This window comes from Falco peregrinus, chromosome 7 (genome assembly GCF_023634155.1).
Source record: "Falco peregrinus isolate bFalPer1 chromosome 7, bFalPer1.pri, whole genome shotgun sequence".
NCBI classification, from domain to species: Eukaryota; Metazoa; Chordata; class Aves; order Falconiformes; family Falconidae; genus Falco; species Falco peregrinus.
The window spans coordinates 17,803,757-17,820,053 of record NC_073727.1 but is presented as its reverse complement, the minus strand read 5'-3'; the positions used below and the strand labels follow the sequence as shown (position 1 = coordinate 17,820,053).

General features: G+C 51.1%; 1 protein-coding gene across 1 annotated transcript in view; it reads left to right on the top strand.

Moving 5' to 3' along the window:
* PPM1G (protein phosphatase, Mg2+/Mn2+ dependent 1G) overlaps window positions 1–10,961 on the top strand; it is a 28,335-nt gene extending 17,374 nt beyond the window's left edge. The window contains exons 3-10 of the mRNA XM_055810012.1: window positions 1,834–1,919; window positions 4,378–4,510; window positions 5,926–6,395; window positions 6,828–6,965; window positions 7,757–7,991; window positions 9,405–9,534; window positions 9,693–9,795; window positions 10,237–10,961. Of these exons, the coding sequence (XP_055665987.1) occupies window positions 1,834–1,919; window positions 4,378–4,510; window positions 5,926–6,395; window positions 6,828–6,965; window positions 7,757–7,991; window positions 9,405–9,534; window positions 9,693–9,795; window positions 10,237–10,431 (1,490 nt within the window). The 3' untranslated portion in view covers window positions 10,432–10,961. The remainder of the gene's footprint in view (window positions 1–1,833; window positions 1,920–4,377; window positions 4,511–5,925; window positions 6,396–6,827; window positions 6,966–7,756; window positions 7,992–9,404; window positions 9,535–9,692; window positions 9,796–10,236) is intronic.
* Window positions 10,962–16,297: the final 5,336 nt, after the last annotated feature.

The window sequence follows — 16,297 nt, the reverse complement described above, 5'->3', positions numbered from 1 at the left end:
GTCACCTTGGTATTCACTTTTAAGTTCTCATTAAAATGCTGGAGTCACTCCTATTTCTCTCTTGGGTCACTTATTTTTCTGTGATCTTCTTTTTTTGTTTTTCACCCGCTCTTCCTCCCATTCTGCATTTTTGAGAGCACGGTCAGAATAGAGCTCAGTCTCTTTGTATTGAACTTTTTGCAGCGCTATTTCAACAACGACCATTTTGCAAGGTTTCTGTTCTTTGTCAATGGCCACTTGATCCCTTTTCTGCAGGCACATTTGGGAAAGTCCCTTGTCTGCTGTTCCTTTCTTTCTCTCAAATCTTAACTGCCTCTTTGCTTCCTGCTATGTTCCCTCTACCTCTCCCTTTGCTAAGCTGATGGCTAGCTACTTCTCACCCTTCTCATACGTTCCCCTCAATTCCCCTGCTCCCTGTAGCTTCGCAGAGCTTTGCTCCTGTGTGTGTTACTACTCATCATGGCCACCTGCCTGCACAGCCTCTCTTTGGCTGGAAGAAAGGGAGGGAAGCTGGGATGTGCTAGCAGGGAGATCAAGAGACTGAGTGGCTGTTACAGCTCTTCTGTAAAAACTGGCCTTCTCTAGCTAGCTCTGCTGTAAAAACCGTCTTTCTGTAGCCTTCTGTACTCACCCTCCGGGAGGGAAGGAGCACTCTCTCACCTTACCTATAGCCATAGGAAAGCTGGCAGTGTGCAGAGAGGCTCTGAGCGCTATGTTCAGCTCAGTCATACTACTCCTTCTTTGCCCTGTGGTAGAGAATGGCTCATCCAACACAATCTTAAGCATCTTCTTGGGCCCTGTGGCTGGACCCTTCCACCTGCTTGCAATCTGCCCTGCTCCTCTCCCTGCCACCCTTCTGTGACTGTCATTTAGTTTGTTTCTAGCTCTAGTTTTTCTTTCTTGTGACTTGCGAGCCAGGTTCCTATGTCCTACTTTGTTCTTTGCCTCTCACATAAAAACCTAAATTACCAGACTGATCTCTTACAAGTTGCACTGTTCTTTCTGGTCCCTCTTGCTGAGCTGAACTACAGAAATTCACAATCCCTCACTCTGTTTAATCTTCCTCTCTAATAGCACCGTCATGATCACACAAAATGTCTCCTCTGCACAGTTGCATACTTGACAGTATTAATTACTGAGCTGCTGGGGTGTTTGTGGCTTTGAAAAATCTTTCAGCTCTTGGTTTGACTTGTTGACCATCAATCCAAGTTACCCTCTATGCTCTTGGCAGCCTGGTGTTCTGGCCACCATTTACTCATGCTGTGCACTCACACACCCCATCCTGTGCCAAGGTGACTGCTCTGCCGATCAGGACACCCGTCTTCCCAAAGGGCTTATTTCAAGGCTGTGGCATTGTCTTCTCATTGGTCTAGAACATATGCTCGAGTACATAAAGTTTTTTGTGCTGCTCGTCATGTGTTGGTAATGCTCTGAGAAAGAGTTTACATTAACCAAAAGCTTCCCTTTTTCTCTGCTTGTTTATCCCTGTGCTTACATGAGAAAATTGAGCTTTCTAGGTAGGATGGGCCTAAACAGCCTAAGTGCCAAAGTGGGCCTAAACTCCCTTTCAGGAAGCTTATAGCATTGGCCAAACGTAATGGGCAAGAGCTCATTGAGGTTTGCCAGGGATCATCAGCAAATCCTGCTGTTCTGGAGATGCAGCCTCCTGAGGGGTGTGAGTGCAATCCCCAGCAGTCTGTTGCTGCGTGACTTTTCCATGCCTGGAGTAGTTCTGGTTCGTGTCCCAAGATTTGCCTCAGGAATTCAGTTGCTCAAGATGCATTTTGCTTCTGGGAGGACCAGCCTCTTTAAATGACTTCTGCTCTCTTTCAGGAGAAGAAGTTGCCCTTTACTGTGCCAAGTATCTTCCTGAGATAATCAAAGACCAGAAGGCCTATAAGGAAGGCAAATTGCAAAAGGTAAGAATCTAGCTCTGCCCTGAAACAAGTAAGCACTAATGCAGAGGAAAACCTGTGTTTAGGTACCTAGTACTTATGTGCAGGGCCCTGTCCCTCTAAGGTCTGTCTGCCATGTCTTCTATTTTAGTTTCCCTTCCTTGTTTCTAGGAGTGTACACCAGGTATTCATTGTTTTTTCAAAGATAAACCTTCTGTTTTCCAGCTTAGCTTTCTTTTTTTTTTTTCTTTTTTTTTTTTTTAATTTTCAGACTCATTCCAGTCACATGTGTGAGCTGGTTCTTTGACTGGTTGTCGTGGTTTAACCCCGGGCAGCAACCCAGCACCACGCTGCCGCTTGCTCACTACCCCTCACCCAGAGGGATGGGGAGGAGGATTGGAAGGGAATGTAAAACTCAAGGGTTGAGATAAGAACAATTTAATAGGTAAAGTAAAAGCTGCGCACACAAGCAAAGCAAAGCAGGGAATTCATTCCCCACTTCCCACGGGCAGGCAGGTGCTCGGCCATCCCCAGGGAAGCAGGGCTCCATCACGCGTAACGGTTACTCACGAAGACAAGCGCCGTAATGCCAAATGTCCCGCCCTTCCTTCTTCTTCCCCCAGTTTATATACCCAGCATGATGTCATATGGTATGGAATACCTGTTTGACTAGCTTGGGTCACCTGTCCTGGCTGTGTCCCCTCCCAGTTTTCCCTGCCCCTCCAGCCCTCTCACTGGCAGGGCCCAAGGAATCGAAAAGTCCTTGATTTAGTATAAACATCACCCAGCAACAACTAAAACCATCAGTGTGCTATCAACATTGTTCTCACACCAAATCCAAAACACAGCACTGCACCTACTACTAAGAAGAAAGTTAACTCCATCCCAGCCGAAACCAGGACACTGGTTTTGGTAGGTTGTTTTTTAGGGGGCAGTGGTAGCTTTTGTCAGAGGTGGGAGGTTAGTTCATGTCTTCCTTCCACCAAGTGGTCCTTCTGATGTAATTTTCCCTTGTAGTATTAATGCATGATCTGACATCGGGTGTCCTGTGGGCTGGAGCTGGGATCTGTAGCTGTGTGGGTGAGGGGAAGGCAGTCCCTCCAGAAACTCTGTTTACATCTAGGCTGAGGATAGTCTACAACACAGACTTGAATCAGTTTGTGGCTCTTGCTCTAGGCTGAAATGCCCAAGTATTGTGCTTTGCTGATCCCAAGCTGGCTGTGCTTGCTGACTGCAATGAGCCTGTCTGCTGAGTCGAGGAGTCTTCATGCTGAGCCATTCCGCAGTGGCTTTGATTGCTATCCTGTCCCCAGGCCCCCCATGGGCTCCAACAAGGCTTGTGACTCAGTGTCCCACAAGCTCCTCCTAGGGAAGCTGTGGAAGCATGGGCTGCATGAGCAGGCAGGCCCAGCCAGGGGGTTGATGATCAGTGGCACAAAGTCTGGTTGGAGGCCAGTAACAACCAGTGTGTCCCACGGGGCAATACTGGGTCCGGTCCTCTTTAACGTCTTCATTAACGATCTGGAGGATGGGGCCGAGCGTACCCTCAGCAAGTCTGTGGGTGACACCGAGCCGGGAGAGCAGCTGCACGCCAGGGGGACCTGGACAGGCTGGAGAAACAGGCTGGCAGGAACCTTGTGAGGTTCAGCAAGGGGACGTGCAAAGTCCTGCGCCCGGGAGGAACAGTCCCGTAGCACCAGGATGTGCTGGGGCAGCCCAGCGGGAAAGCGGCTCGGCAGAAACGGCTCCGGGGTCCTGGTGGACACTAAGTTGACCGTGAAGCAGACACATGCCCTTGCTGCAAAGGCGGCGAACGGTGTCCTGGGCTGCCTTAGGCAAAGCATTGCCAGCTGGGGGAGGTGATGATCCTTCCCCTCTGCCCAGCCCTGGAGAGGCCACCCCAGGAGCACTGGCTCAGTGCTGGGCTTCCCAGCCCGAGAGGGGCACGGCCAGGCTGGAGAGGGTCCAGCGAGGGGCCACCAAGATGCTGTGGGACTGGAGCCCCTCTGCTCTGGGGCAAGGCTGCGGGAGCTGGGACTGCTCAGCCTGGCGCAGGGCAGGCTCAGGGGGTTGGATCCGTGTCCATAAACACCTGCGGGAGGGTGCCGAGGGGACGCAGGCAGCTCTGCCAGCGGTGCCCAGTGTCAGGACCGGAGGTGACGGACCCTAAATGGGTGCCAGGAGGGTCTCTCTAAACATCAGGAAACACTTTTCAGTGCAAGAGTGACCAAGCACAGGTACAGGTTGCCCAGGGAGCTGTTCAGAAGCTGTCTGGACATGGGCCTGGGCAGACAGCTCAGCATGTCCCTGCTGCACCGGGGTGTTAGGTCAGGTGGACCCCAGAGGTCCCTGCCAGCCTCAGCCATTCTGTGGTTCTGTATGGTGTGTGTTGTAGGAGAGACTTGATTGCACAGCATGACACATAGGCATTCTGTAATGAAGTTGAAACTGTGCACACCCTCATGTCTGTGTTCATGCACAGGCCCTGGAAGATGCTTTCTTAGCCATAGATGCCAAGCTCACTACTGAGGAGGTGATTAAAGAGCTCTCTCAGATGGCAGGACGGCCCCAAGATGATGAAGATGAGAAGGAGAAAGTTGCTGACGAAGATGATGGTAAGTCAGATGCCACTGAATAAACGAGTGCAGCTCCAGGACAGGGACTGAGAGCAGTTGGGTCAGGTCTCCTTTAGCAGAAGGTTTTCTGTGCAAATTTCTCAGTTAAATTTCAGCTGGAGTTGAACTGCCACCCCTCAGCACTCTTTATTGCTTCAGGCAGATGCTAGGCAAATTCTGATTCATTTGGTAGCTTAATCCTATGAATAACTAACAATTCTGTCAGTTTTCTGTAGAGCTTTCTCCATGGGTTGCAGAGTTCTGGGATGTGTCAGAAATCTCTGAGGTGTGAGGCGGGCTAAGTTGTGAAAGTGGAACAATATGATGCTCCAAGCTGGTGACAGACACCAGCTGCAGATAGGATTGAAGCAGATTCTGATCTCTTCAGTGGTTCTCAACAAAGAAACAAGTGTTCATTTTCACCAGCAAGTAGTTGCCAGACCATGAACCCAGTTAGAATGTAAATGCCAGGGTAGAGTCCGATGCTGCTCTCAGCTGAATATCTTGTAACTAGCCTTGAAGCAGATGCAAAGTGATACAGTCACCTTGAACACTGTGTATTGGTCTGAAAACGCTAAATTTGTTGGCCCTCATTCTCCAGCTGACAGTAGAGGTTTTGTTTGCTTGGTTGTTGGGTTTTTTTCTTTTATGTTCTGTATTTTGAGGAGTGTTTAGGATATGGGTGTTCCTTTTCCTTTTGGGATTAAATAACAAGGAAAATTATAACCAGGGGGATGTCAATAGGGAAGCAGTGGTCATTGGCTCATAATTTAGGGAAAGTCATCCTATTTTCTGTCTAGTGTCCTGCTTGGGAGGAGGTACTGCATTCACTGCCTAAAGCTATTCTATCATCTGTTTGTAAGTGTCTAGATTACAGCTGGTTGGGATCCCTGTGGTGCTTAAGGCCCATGGAGCAACTGCTATAACAAAAACTTCTTGTTCCTGGTTGTAGTATTAATAAACAAATCTGCACATGAAAGTGGTCTGCCTGCTTCCCCCGCAGCTTCAGATGAGCTGCACCCAAGAAATACGGGGCTCTTTACCCTCCAATCTTACATCTAATTTAAATGCTCTGTGCTGCCTACCAGTCAGCCAGATAGCATCGGAGGCTGGAGTCACGAGGGTAACTTGCAGACTGCGTGCTTTGGCTGTGGTTAGAAGCCGTTGCCCTGCGATTTGTATATTGTTCATCTGCAGCACTTGGAAGCTGTGGGATGGCACGGGCCTGGCTGCATTTGCCTGCGCCTGCTGGGGATCAACCTGTTGAGCATTGCTGAAACCTGTCTGCAATAGCAGCATCCAGGCAGGGCAGCTCACTGCTGAACCCAGTGTGTGCTACACAGCTGCTGCTGTGGTGATGTATCCTGCTTTCTGACCCTCTTTGTCCTCACCCCCCTCCCCCTTTCCGTTTTTAGTGGATAATGAGGAAGCTGCTCTTCTGCATGAAGAAGCCACAATGACCATTGAGGAGCTTCTCACACGCTACGGACAAAACTGCACCAAGAACCTCAAAAACAAGTCTTTAGCTCCAGCTGGGGAGAACGCTGCAGAGGGGACAGGCAAGCAGCATGATGGGGAGTCAAATATGAATGGAGAGGCTGACCCAGGGGAGCTTACCGACCACAAGGAGAGGAAGAATGGGAAGCCAGATGAAGAAATCACGGGTATTTCCTCCACCTCAGACAAAGCCAGCGCTGGAGGCAACAGCCCTGCTCTGCAGAAGCCTGAACTAGGCAAAGGTGACGAGGCCGTCACCTCTTCTACTGGGGAGGCAGGGCCCTCCTGCTCCTCTACGGGAAAGCCCCAGCGCACAACCAAATCCAAATTTTTTGAGGACAGTGAGGATGAGTCAGATGAGGTTGAGGAAGAGGAGGAAGACAGTGAGGTAGGAAACAGCACTGGGACAGAGTGGCCTTCTGGCTGGGCAGAATGCATTGCTTACTGTGGTACTTGAGCTATGAGCCTCTGGCTCATCCTAGGTGTGTCCTAGGAGTAGGTTTTTTCAGGCTGATACTTTGAAGACCATCTCATGGGAGTGTTGGGGATTGTTTTGACAACCCTGACAGAAACATACCCCCATTTGTGCAGTGGCCGTAATGGATAGCCGTCTTGCTGCATGCACCATCCCTTCATTCACTGTGGTAGCTGAAACTAGCTGCTCTGATTGTAGACATCAGGTGTGGGGGAAACGTACCAGGTCATCTCACTCTTCTGGGGCAAACTTGTCATCTGTCCCCAGAATGGAGGGACCAGCTGTCTGGGGAGGGCACTGAGGGCGTCCTGTGTGACTCCTGGTGGTATCTCTCGTTTCTTGTAGGAATGCAGTGAAGATGAGGATGGTTACAGTAGTGAAGAGGCAGAGAATGAAGATGATGAAGATGACACTGAAGAAGCAGAGGAGGATGAGGATGAAGAGGAGGAAATGTTGTTACCAGGCATGGAGGGGAAAGAGGAGGTGCACACCCTGTTCTTGTGTTCTGCAGTGTAGTGTGGAGCCAAGGGCACTTGGGGGGCACTCAGCAAGGAGTTATTTCCATTCAGATGGGGATAAAACATCCCTTTTGTTCTCCTGAGGCTGAACACAGCTGCTGACAGCCTGACTTTATGCAAAAAGCTGAGGAACAAGGCATGGGTCTGGGCAGCAGGCTGGGATCGGAAGAGGCTGACCTGGCTGCTGGGTTTGCTGTGCATAGAATCCACTGTGGAGGTTGGCATGGAAGGAGAGTACAGGACAGGAGTAGGTCAGCTCTGCTGGCACTGCTGCTCCTGGGTAGAGCATTGCTCTCTGCCGGGCCAAGTCAGTGGCCCCTCAGCCCGTGGCAGTGCTGGCAGGTGGGCCAGGGACCCAGGGCATCAGGAAAAGGGGACTACAGCTTCAAAGGTGCCAACCTTCTCTCTTCAGAGAGATGTCCTGGCTTGCAGTGAGGCTTCTGCTTTGAGCTGGAATCAACATGTTCGAGCTGAGGGTATATAGTGAGATATACCGAACACTGGAGAACCCTGAACCACTGGCGGTTTGTGAGGCTGGAACGGAGGTATTGCTTGACCATGCCTCTCATTGAACCCACTCCTGCTGTGTTTCATGCTTCTCTCAGTCTTTTCTCCATTGTTCTGTGTGTGCCTATGGGAAGAAGGGGTAAGACACAGCATGTCAGGGTTTGGGACACGGCTGGGACCATCGTTCATTTATTGACCTGATACGGAGCAAGAGAAAGGAGTCTCAGCAAAATCATTTGTCTCTTGCAGCCTGGCTCTGACAGTGGGACAACTGCTGTTGTGGCGCTTATCCGGGGCAAGCAGCTGATTGTGGCTAATGCTGGAGACTCTCGCTGCGTGGTGTCAGAAGGTGGCAAAGCTGTCGACATGTCATATGACCACAAACCGGAGGATGAGGTGGAGCTGGCCAGGATAAAGAACGCTGGCGGCAAGGTCACCATGGATGGAAGAGTGAACGGTGGTCTCAACCTCTCCAGAGCAATCGGTGAGTAAGACGGGGGTGAAGTTGGCTTGCTTGGCCTCAGAGTACTGTGCTTAGAACATCTGTGCTTCCAGCACTTGCCAGCTGATAAGTTTAAAACAGTTTTTTACCGGATGATGAGTAGAACGTATTCAATATTTGATGTGGTAAGATTTGAGTCTAGTTAGAGAAAATAGCCATGAAACTGGCAGATGTTGATAGAAAGCAACACCTAGCACCTACCAGGCTCCAGCGCAGGACAGAGTGTGTGAAGCCTCCAAGGCTATTGTGCCAGCAGCTGGGTTGTCAGAAACCACCTCATACAAACTGTCTCATAACCAGACTGTTAACTTTTGAACAGGTTTTTTTTCTGTTAGCAGGGTGCTGGAGGATCTTGGTATGTTGCTTCCTGGAGACCTAATTTTATACCAGTTTGAGCTCATTTGTTCCTGAGCCAGCCTTGCCTTTTAATTGCACAAACTCCACCCTCACTTGCTGCAGTGCTTTAGGCAGCACGTGGATGGTGTTTGTACTCATCTCTTGGTCTCTTATGAACAGTGTTGGGGTTAATGGCTCGGGAGGCTGGGCACATCTATTAGTAGCCAAACAAGGTCTTGGCCCAGTCGATGGCTATAGTTTGAGCGGATGAGATAGATACTGGGAGGCATTAGGGAAAGGGTAGTGAATAACACTGAGAATGTACTGGAAAATACACAGAGAAGCAGCTATGGGTGTGAGTGGAGAGTACTTGTGCAGAAGGACCAAGACTATTGAAATTATCCTAGGGTGAAGAGATAAAAATACGTTTAGGACAGAAACGAGGAGTTTGTTTATCTAGGTAGGCACCAACATTTCCACCTACTATTTTGCGGTGGCCCTAGAAATCCCTTCCTAGGAGGTAACTCCAGGCAAGCCTGGTAGTCACAGCTGAGGATCGGTTTTCTCAAGTGAGCTTTGGCTACTGAAGGTTTGGGAAGACCTGAACCCAACAGTGTGCTGTGGACATTGCACTGAAATAACTGGCCCAGGACAGCCTGAGCTTCTGGAAAATGAGCAAAGCCAAGCTAGTGCTGGGGTGAGTTGCAAATTCTGCTCCTAGACACACTCATTTCATGAGCACAGCTGCAGGGTCTGAGCTGGTGTTGTCAGGCAGTGTGTGCTGTTGGCCTGGCATTGGCCCAGGAAGGCTGAACTGGCAAAAGCGCCTCTTTCCCATTGTATGGTAACAGCATGTTGGGCTTGCCAAAGCTAATACCTGGAACATGTGGCAGATTTCTCTCTCTGATGTGCCCACAGCCTGATCTGCTCTGGTTGTGGGAGCACTGGCTTCGATTCTGCTGAGGTTGCCCTTTCGGCAGTAGTGTTTCTCACTCTTCAGGAGTAGGCAGCATTGCCAGGGCCCAACCACAGAAAAAGTGATCCTCTTCTCTGCTACAGGTGATCACTTCTACAAGCGGAACAGGAATCTGCCTCCAGAAGAACAGATGATCTCTGCCTTCCCTGACATCAAAGTGCTGACAATAAATGATGACCACGACTTCATGGTCATTGCCTGTGATGGAATCTGGTGAGTAGTGAGGGAACTGTTGTGCCTCTCGGGCATCACTACACTGATCTTTCTCTGGAGCTGGGCCTCAGGAACACCCAATGGCCCTGGGTGCTAGTCAGACACTATGGCATGACTGCTCCCTTCACTAGCCCTTCTGAGCTCTTCGCTCTCTGCAGGAATGTGATGAGCAGCCAGGAAGTGGTGGATTTCATCCAGTCCAAGATCACTCAAAAGGATGAGAATGGAGTCCTGAGGCCACTCTCCTCCATTGTAGAAGAGGTAAGGTCCAGAGCTTCGGTATCCCTTCAGCCCACAGTGTTTCTGCATCCCAGCTTGGTGCCTGACTCTGCCCTCCCTCTCCATCAGACTGGTTTGTTCAGCACTTGGGGTATCTGGGAGCGTATGGCCTGCAACACTGGTTGGAACAGGAGCAGAGATGCCTCTGAATTGGGACCCAGTTCCTGTGGCACCCTGGCCAGTGTTTCTGACTTCTAGGTTGCTGTCAAACCAAAGAAGTTTCTGTCCACTTCCAGAAAACCAGAGCTGCTGAGGCTGTTCTGTCCCTTGTCTGGTGGCAAACAGCATTTGACCCCAGCCCGCACTGTTCTGGCCTGGCAGCCCCTAAGCTGCTCTCGTTTGCTAGAATGGGCCTGGTGTCTCAGGTGATTCACAGTGCTGTCTGTGCTTTCCGCTAACCTGTCCTGTCCTGTCCCTCTCCAGCTGCTGGATCAGTGTTTGGCTCCAGACACCTCAGGGGATGGCACCGGCTGTGATAACATGACCTGCATTATTATCAGTTTCAAACCCCGTAATACACACCCACCTGCTGAAAGTGGGAAGCGGAAACTGGAGGATGTGGCAGCACCAGCAGAAGAGAATGGCGGGGATAACAACAAGAAGGCCAAGCTGGAATAGCAGGCCTCGCACAGGGACTTTGCTGTGCACTCACCAGACTCGTTTCTTAAACATGCTGAACTCAAGACTCCAAAGTCTTGTCCTTTTTTTAGCCTTAGCAGAGGCCTTGTTTGTTCGTGTCCTGGTTGGGGGGTGGGGGGGGCGGGTCTGGTTAGCAAGGGCATGTCGCACTGTTCATCTGTAACCATTCCAAAGAGGGAGCCAAGGGCAGAGCTGCACGCGGGAGCAGCCACCAGCCACAGCGCAGGAGCTGGCCACAGCTGGCAGCCTGTGAGCACAGAGCCCTGTGGTTAGAAGAAGGATTTCCCCCCATTGCCTCCATGTGGTTGTTACCATTTCTGTGCCTGTGAATTTCTGTTCGGAGGGAAGAACTTTTTCACTGTTGAGATTTTTTTAATCTGTACCCAATTATTTAAGGCCCTTTCTGTTTTTATTTGTGAAACAATCTGGCTGTGGTGCTGCTGCCACACTTTGTTCTGTTGTACACTTTCAATCAATACTTTTTTCAAACTAAAAGCCCACAAAACGTAGCTGTACTTTTGGTCCTTGGTTCTTTCCTGGAGGTGGGGAGAGAGGAAGGTGGGATGGGGAGGACAATGTCTCTGGCATCTTAGAGGCACCGTAGGGGATGTGTCTGCAGCTCGCAAGAAGCAGCTGGCTTCTGCTGTGTGGTAGCAGAGCGCCAGCCCCTGCTGCAGTGCTTGGGCCTGCTGCCTTTCTGTTACCCACCCTGAGGTGGCCCAACTGAGGTCAGTCTGTGGCACACGGAGCAGGAGACAAGGCTCTGGAGACAGTTTGTGTCTGCTGAGGTACAGGGGTACCAGTCACCCTCCTGACCAAACCTGCCCGCAGCATGCTGCACCCCGTCTAGCTGCGTGCTCTTCAAGGTGCAACAAAGAAGCGGCTCCAGCCTGGTGTGCCGGATGGTGTAAAGCTTGTTCAGCGTGTGTCGGTACTGCCGTTGCTCCCACAGGAGCAAAGTCCCTGGGCTATAAACCACTGATGGAAAGGTCAGCTGCTACTCCCTGCTGCTGTGCCCCTTCACCTTCCACCTGGCATGGTGTGGGAGCACAGGGAAGCGCAGGTGAGGTTTGCCAGCCAGTTCATCTCTAACTCCAGCTGCTCTGGCGTTCCTGTGTCATGGGGGAGCTCCCTTGGCAACGCCTCGCACTGCAAGCCTTCCCTCTTTGAAAACGAAGTCCACCCTCCTAGTCCTGGACTGTTGTCTCGGCTTCTGCAGTTCAGTCAGCCCATGCCTCACCAGCCAGGATGGGTGCATCTCATGTCATCTTTGAGCCCCTTCCCTCATGGCCCTGATATGCCCCTCTGTCTAGTGGCTTTCCAGTGATCGTGTGTCCAGACCCGAAATGTTTTGGCCGCTGGATCATCCAGGCTGGGCTCCTGCAGCCCTGCTCAGGCTTGGGAGTTCAGAGTTACAAACACCCATAGGCGCCGCCGTCCAACTTGCTGCTCAGGCTGTTTCTGTGCTCAGAAACTCCAGATGAGCTGACATGTTCCCCTAGAATGGTGCTGCCTGAGTAAAGCACCCAAGGAGAGGATTTTTAACTTTGCAGAAGTGGGTTTCTTCTCAGGGCATCTTTCGTTTGCTGCCAGATGGGTTTGTCTCAGGATCATTCCAGCTAAGGGACAGCTCAGTACCTGCTGTTTCCTCCCTGCTATGAATGTGCTGGCCAAGCTGCCCCCAAATTCTGTATAAACAGCCTGAATTGTCACAGGAACGAGCAGAATTATTTCATCTGGTCCTAAAAGCATTTGTTATTTCTGAAGTCCCTCTAGTTTCCACACATCTTTTTTAGAACACAGATGGTAGCAATGCTGTAGAGCCTTGTGCAGACAGGTAAATCCCAACCCTGGATGGAGTGCCCAGAGCTGCAGTGCCCTGGGAAACTGAATCCAGAGGCAGTTCCGCGCAGTGGAGTTAAAAACATTGAATTGTCATGTGCCTCCAGTTTCATTCCTGCTGTGAGGCATCAGCCTCAAGAGGGTTTGGTTTTAAACTTTCGTCCTAGTCATTAAAGTTTTTAGTACAGGAGTTAACACCTGTCTCTGCAGTGGCAGCTCCCTAAAATGACTCTGGTTAGTGGTGATGTCACATTAGTAAATTGTATTGAGGTGTAGCTGGGTTTAGACCATTCACTGTGCGCTCTATTGATGTTCCATCATGCTAGTTTTTAATCAAAATGCTCTGTGGTATGTCATGTGGCTTATTGAGGGCCCTTATATCCACAGTTATTTTCATTAACCTACTGAAGCTGTTTAAAGAGCAGAATCAGGAGTTTTGCTAAGACCAGCTGGCAGGTTATGTGTCAACAAGTCATCTCCAGAATGCCAAGGAGCCATGCCAGGGAGGGGTCCTGGTGACCTCTTTGGAGCCAGCAGAAGCCCCCAGCCCCGTTGCCACAGGGCCCCCCAGAAGGACAGAGGGACCCAGGGCTGCCCAATGTCCACATGGGTGCATGGGCGGGAGACACCCCTGCTGTGGGATCCTGGGGCACGCAGTCCTGTGGGCTGTTTGGGAGAAGGGAGGGACTGAGGAGGGAGGAATGAGCATGGGAAATGGGCATAAAAGGGGCCAGTTGTGGGTGGGAGGAAAAAATAAATAATAATAATAATAATGGATCACCACAGTGATCTTATTTTCTAGCTGTTTTCCCAGGTGCATGGGCTCTTTCTACTGCACACAGGGGGTGTGGAGGCCAGTGCCAGCAAAGGGAGAGTCCAGCATGCTGGGGAGGGACACGTACCTTAGCATGTAGTCGGCAGCAAACATTGCGCTGGATTTGCTGGTGCACAGGCAAAGAGGTCTGGGGGCTAGGTTTTGGTGTAGCCTGGGACAGAGCCCAGAGAGACCAGAGTCTGAGAGTTGGCTGCTGAAGGCAGCGGGAAGCCCAGGCCGTTAGGTGATGCAGTAAGATCAGCCACAGGCACAAAAGAGGCACAAAGAAACAATGGCAAGTGGAGTAATTTGATTGATAAACTGACCCAGCTACTCTCAGGCCCATCAGAAGAGAAGCACCAGCGCCTCAAAGGCCAATGTCCAAAAATCTAGCAGGACAAAGCGGTACAAGAGCAGGTGGGGGGACCGAAATCACAGACACACACCCCTGGGCCCCTCCCAGAGCTGTCCCAGGAGAACCATCAGCCCCATGGTCCAGGTGGCCTCATCTACGTCATCCAGAGCCCTCTGGAACACCTTGCGAGCACAGGCTGGGAGTCTGGCTCCCTAGGGGTGTGGAACACATCATGGGATGCAAGGAAAGAGCATTTGGGGATAGCACAGGGTTTATTATGGGATGTTTAGGGGAGGAACCCAAAGTGGGAAAAGGGAGAGATTCAGGAGGTTTGGGGAGGAACACGTGTGGGCAATAGAGGCTTAAGGGAGTAAAAGGGTCTATTGCAGGTGAGCAGAGACCAGGCAGTACACAACTCTGGCCATGCCCTACACCTGCTCATCCTAGTCTGTCCTATCACCTTCTTAAACTACACGTCCAACCAACTTTCCTCCATGTGAGTGCGGGGAGCATCTGTGGTGCCAACAATGTGCGCACACATGCATGAACACCAGCAAAGAGCAGCCGCACCAGCTGGGCAGCAGGTGATGGGGCCTGGGAGCAAGGGAGCGAGTGGGTCCCTAAGGGCAGCTCGGGCAGGGTGTGGCTATGGGACCACAGGAGTCGTGGTTGACTCTGGGTGTGAGCACCCCTGTGCATCTCGAGGGTAAAAGCACCTGGGGGGTGTCAGCTATGGGACCAGGAAGGGGACCTGATGACTTCTGGGTGAGAGACAGGCACCGCAGCAGCTGCATGTGGCTGGGGTCAGGGATCAGCGAATCACAACAGCATGGAGTGCGTGACCCACCATGGCTGGGGAAGGGCAAAGGCGCAGGCAGCACTCACCCCAATCAGTACCAGTCCCTGCAACCATGCTCTAAGATGCTGCCAGACTCTGCTAAACATCAAGTAGCTAAATGTTCAGAAGCAGCTTTTTCTCCTGTGGGAAAATCACTTTGAGGAGGGAAATTAGAGAAAAATTGGGTCCTAATAGAAGCATAGTATTACAGAAAGCTTTTTAGGCTAAAATACAGCTATCACCTTCAGGACGGTTGGCATGCACGGAATCTGCATCACCTAAGGCACACAACCTGCTATCCTGGAGGAGCAGTGGAGGACGGAGCAGAGTGGAGACACAACGGCCAGGCTCTGCTGTGCTCCCTGCAGGATTGGGAATGCGATAGTACCACACAGCCAATAAGCTGCATAGCGGCTGCAAAATATATGAGAAGGTGTCTGTTGCTGGGCCAACAACCACGGCGAAGACCAAGCAAGAGCCTCATCTGCAAGAGAAGGTCGGGAACTAGGCCCCTCAGCACTTCAGAGCCTTCTGACGAGAACGTGCTGAGTGCTAAAAGAAAAAAAAACTGCTAAAAAGATAAAATTCAAGGATCCTAGGGTAAAAGAATTGTGGTAGTAGTAGATCGAGCTCTCCTACTCAAATGGGTCCCCCGAAGAGGGTGGATCCCCCACTCGGGGAGCATGCATAGTAAATTTAAAATGAAATGTATCTTTAAATGAAAGCGAGGGAACTTCACATCAGCATAATGAAGGAATGTATGACTAGGGTCACTCAAGCTCCACCTGAGAGTAAAGAGAAGTATAAAAAGTGAACGAATGAGGGGACAAGGGGGGAAGACACCACCAAGAACAAGTGAAGGGAAGACACCACCGAGACGGACTCCTGGGACCAGCTGATGGGCTGAGCCTTGCTTCTCCCCCCTTTGGGATGCCTTGGGTGAGACTGAAACTAAGTGCTTCTGCAGGAGACTCAGAAATATCTCTAGAGAGTTACTTTTTAATATTTGTAGCCAGGCTGTATTGTTTGTAACGTTTTTGCGCATTTCATACTTTATAACATTTTATTTGCACATGCCTTTTTGCAAACAGTCACTATCACTGGCAATCCAAGAACCTGTATCTCTGTTGCACAAATAAAACTGCACTGTTAAGTAGCTGGTTGTTGCAGTTTCTCATTGAACGTGACCAAACCCTAGAGTGTGGCCATGCTAGCTCATGTGTATGACTGCTCTGGTGGTGCAGACTGCTGTTAGTGTATCCAGACCCGTGGTAGTTTAATATACGTATTAAACACAACTGGACTGATAGTGGTAAATTGGACATCACTTAGAACTTAAACCTAGCCGCACCTAACCTGCCACCTCGGTGAGGAGAGTTGGAAGGCAGGGGGGGTAGTATTTTCTGCTAAATTACTCCATCCCCTTCAACGCAACATCTCCCAAGGATGCTGCAGCGGACTGGTCGCAGGCAGGATCCCACTTGCCTGCCCAGTTCAGGGTACCCATGCACAGCCTGTGGCATTCCCACACAGTTCCTCCAAACCGGCCTGGCTGCAGGATGGATCCTTGGTGGGAGTCAGGACCCACAACTTTGAGCTGCTTGGCCTGAGGAGCTTGGGAGTCAGGGGGCAGCTGCCCCCACCCCAGCCCATCCAGGGCATTCCTCAGGGGCACCCCTGTTGCCTGCGGGCAGGGCGATAGGCCACAACCAGCCCTGCATGTGGAGGGACCAGGATGGCCACCACTGCCTTGTCCTCATCCATATGCAGAAATGGGTGCCCTGCAGCCCATGCCAGCATCCCATGGGGAGTGGAGGGAAGCCAATGTAAGATGTGGAGCACCACAGCTCTGCCAGTGGCTGGGGGATAACCTGGCCCCCAGGCAGGGGCCACCCCACACAGGAGTGCAGGGCTGTGTGGGGGCCCTTAATCCCAGTGGCACCATGGAAGGGAGCAGCTGTGGGCACCCTTACTACTGATGCCCCTTCCACCTGGG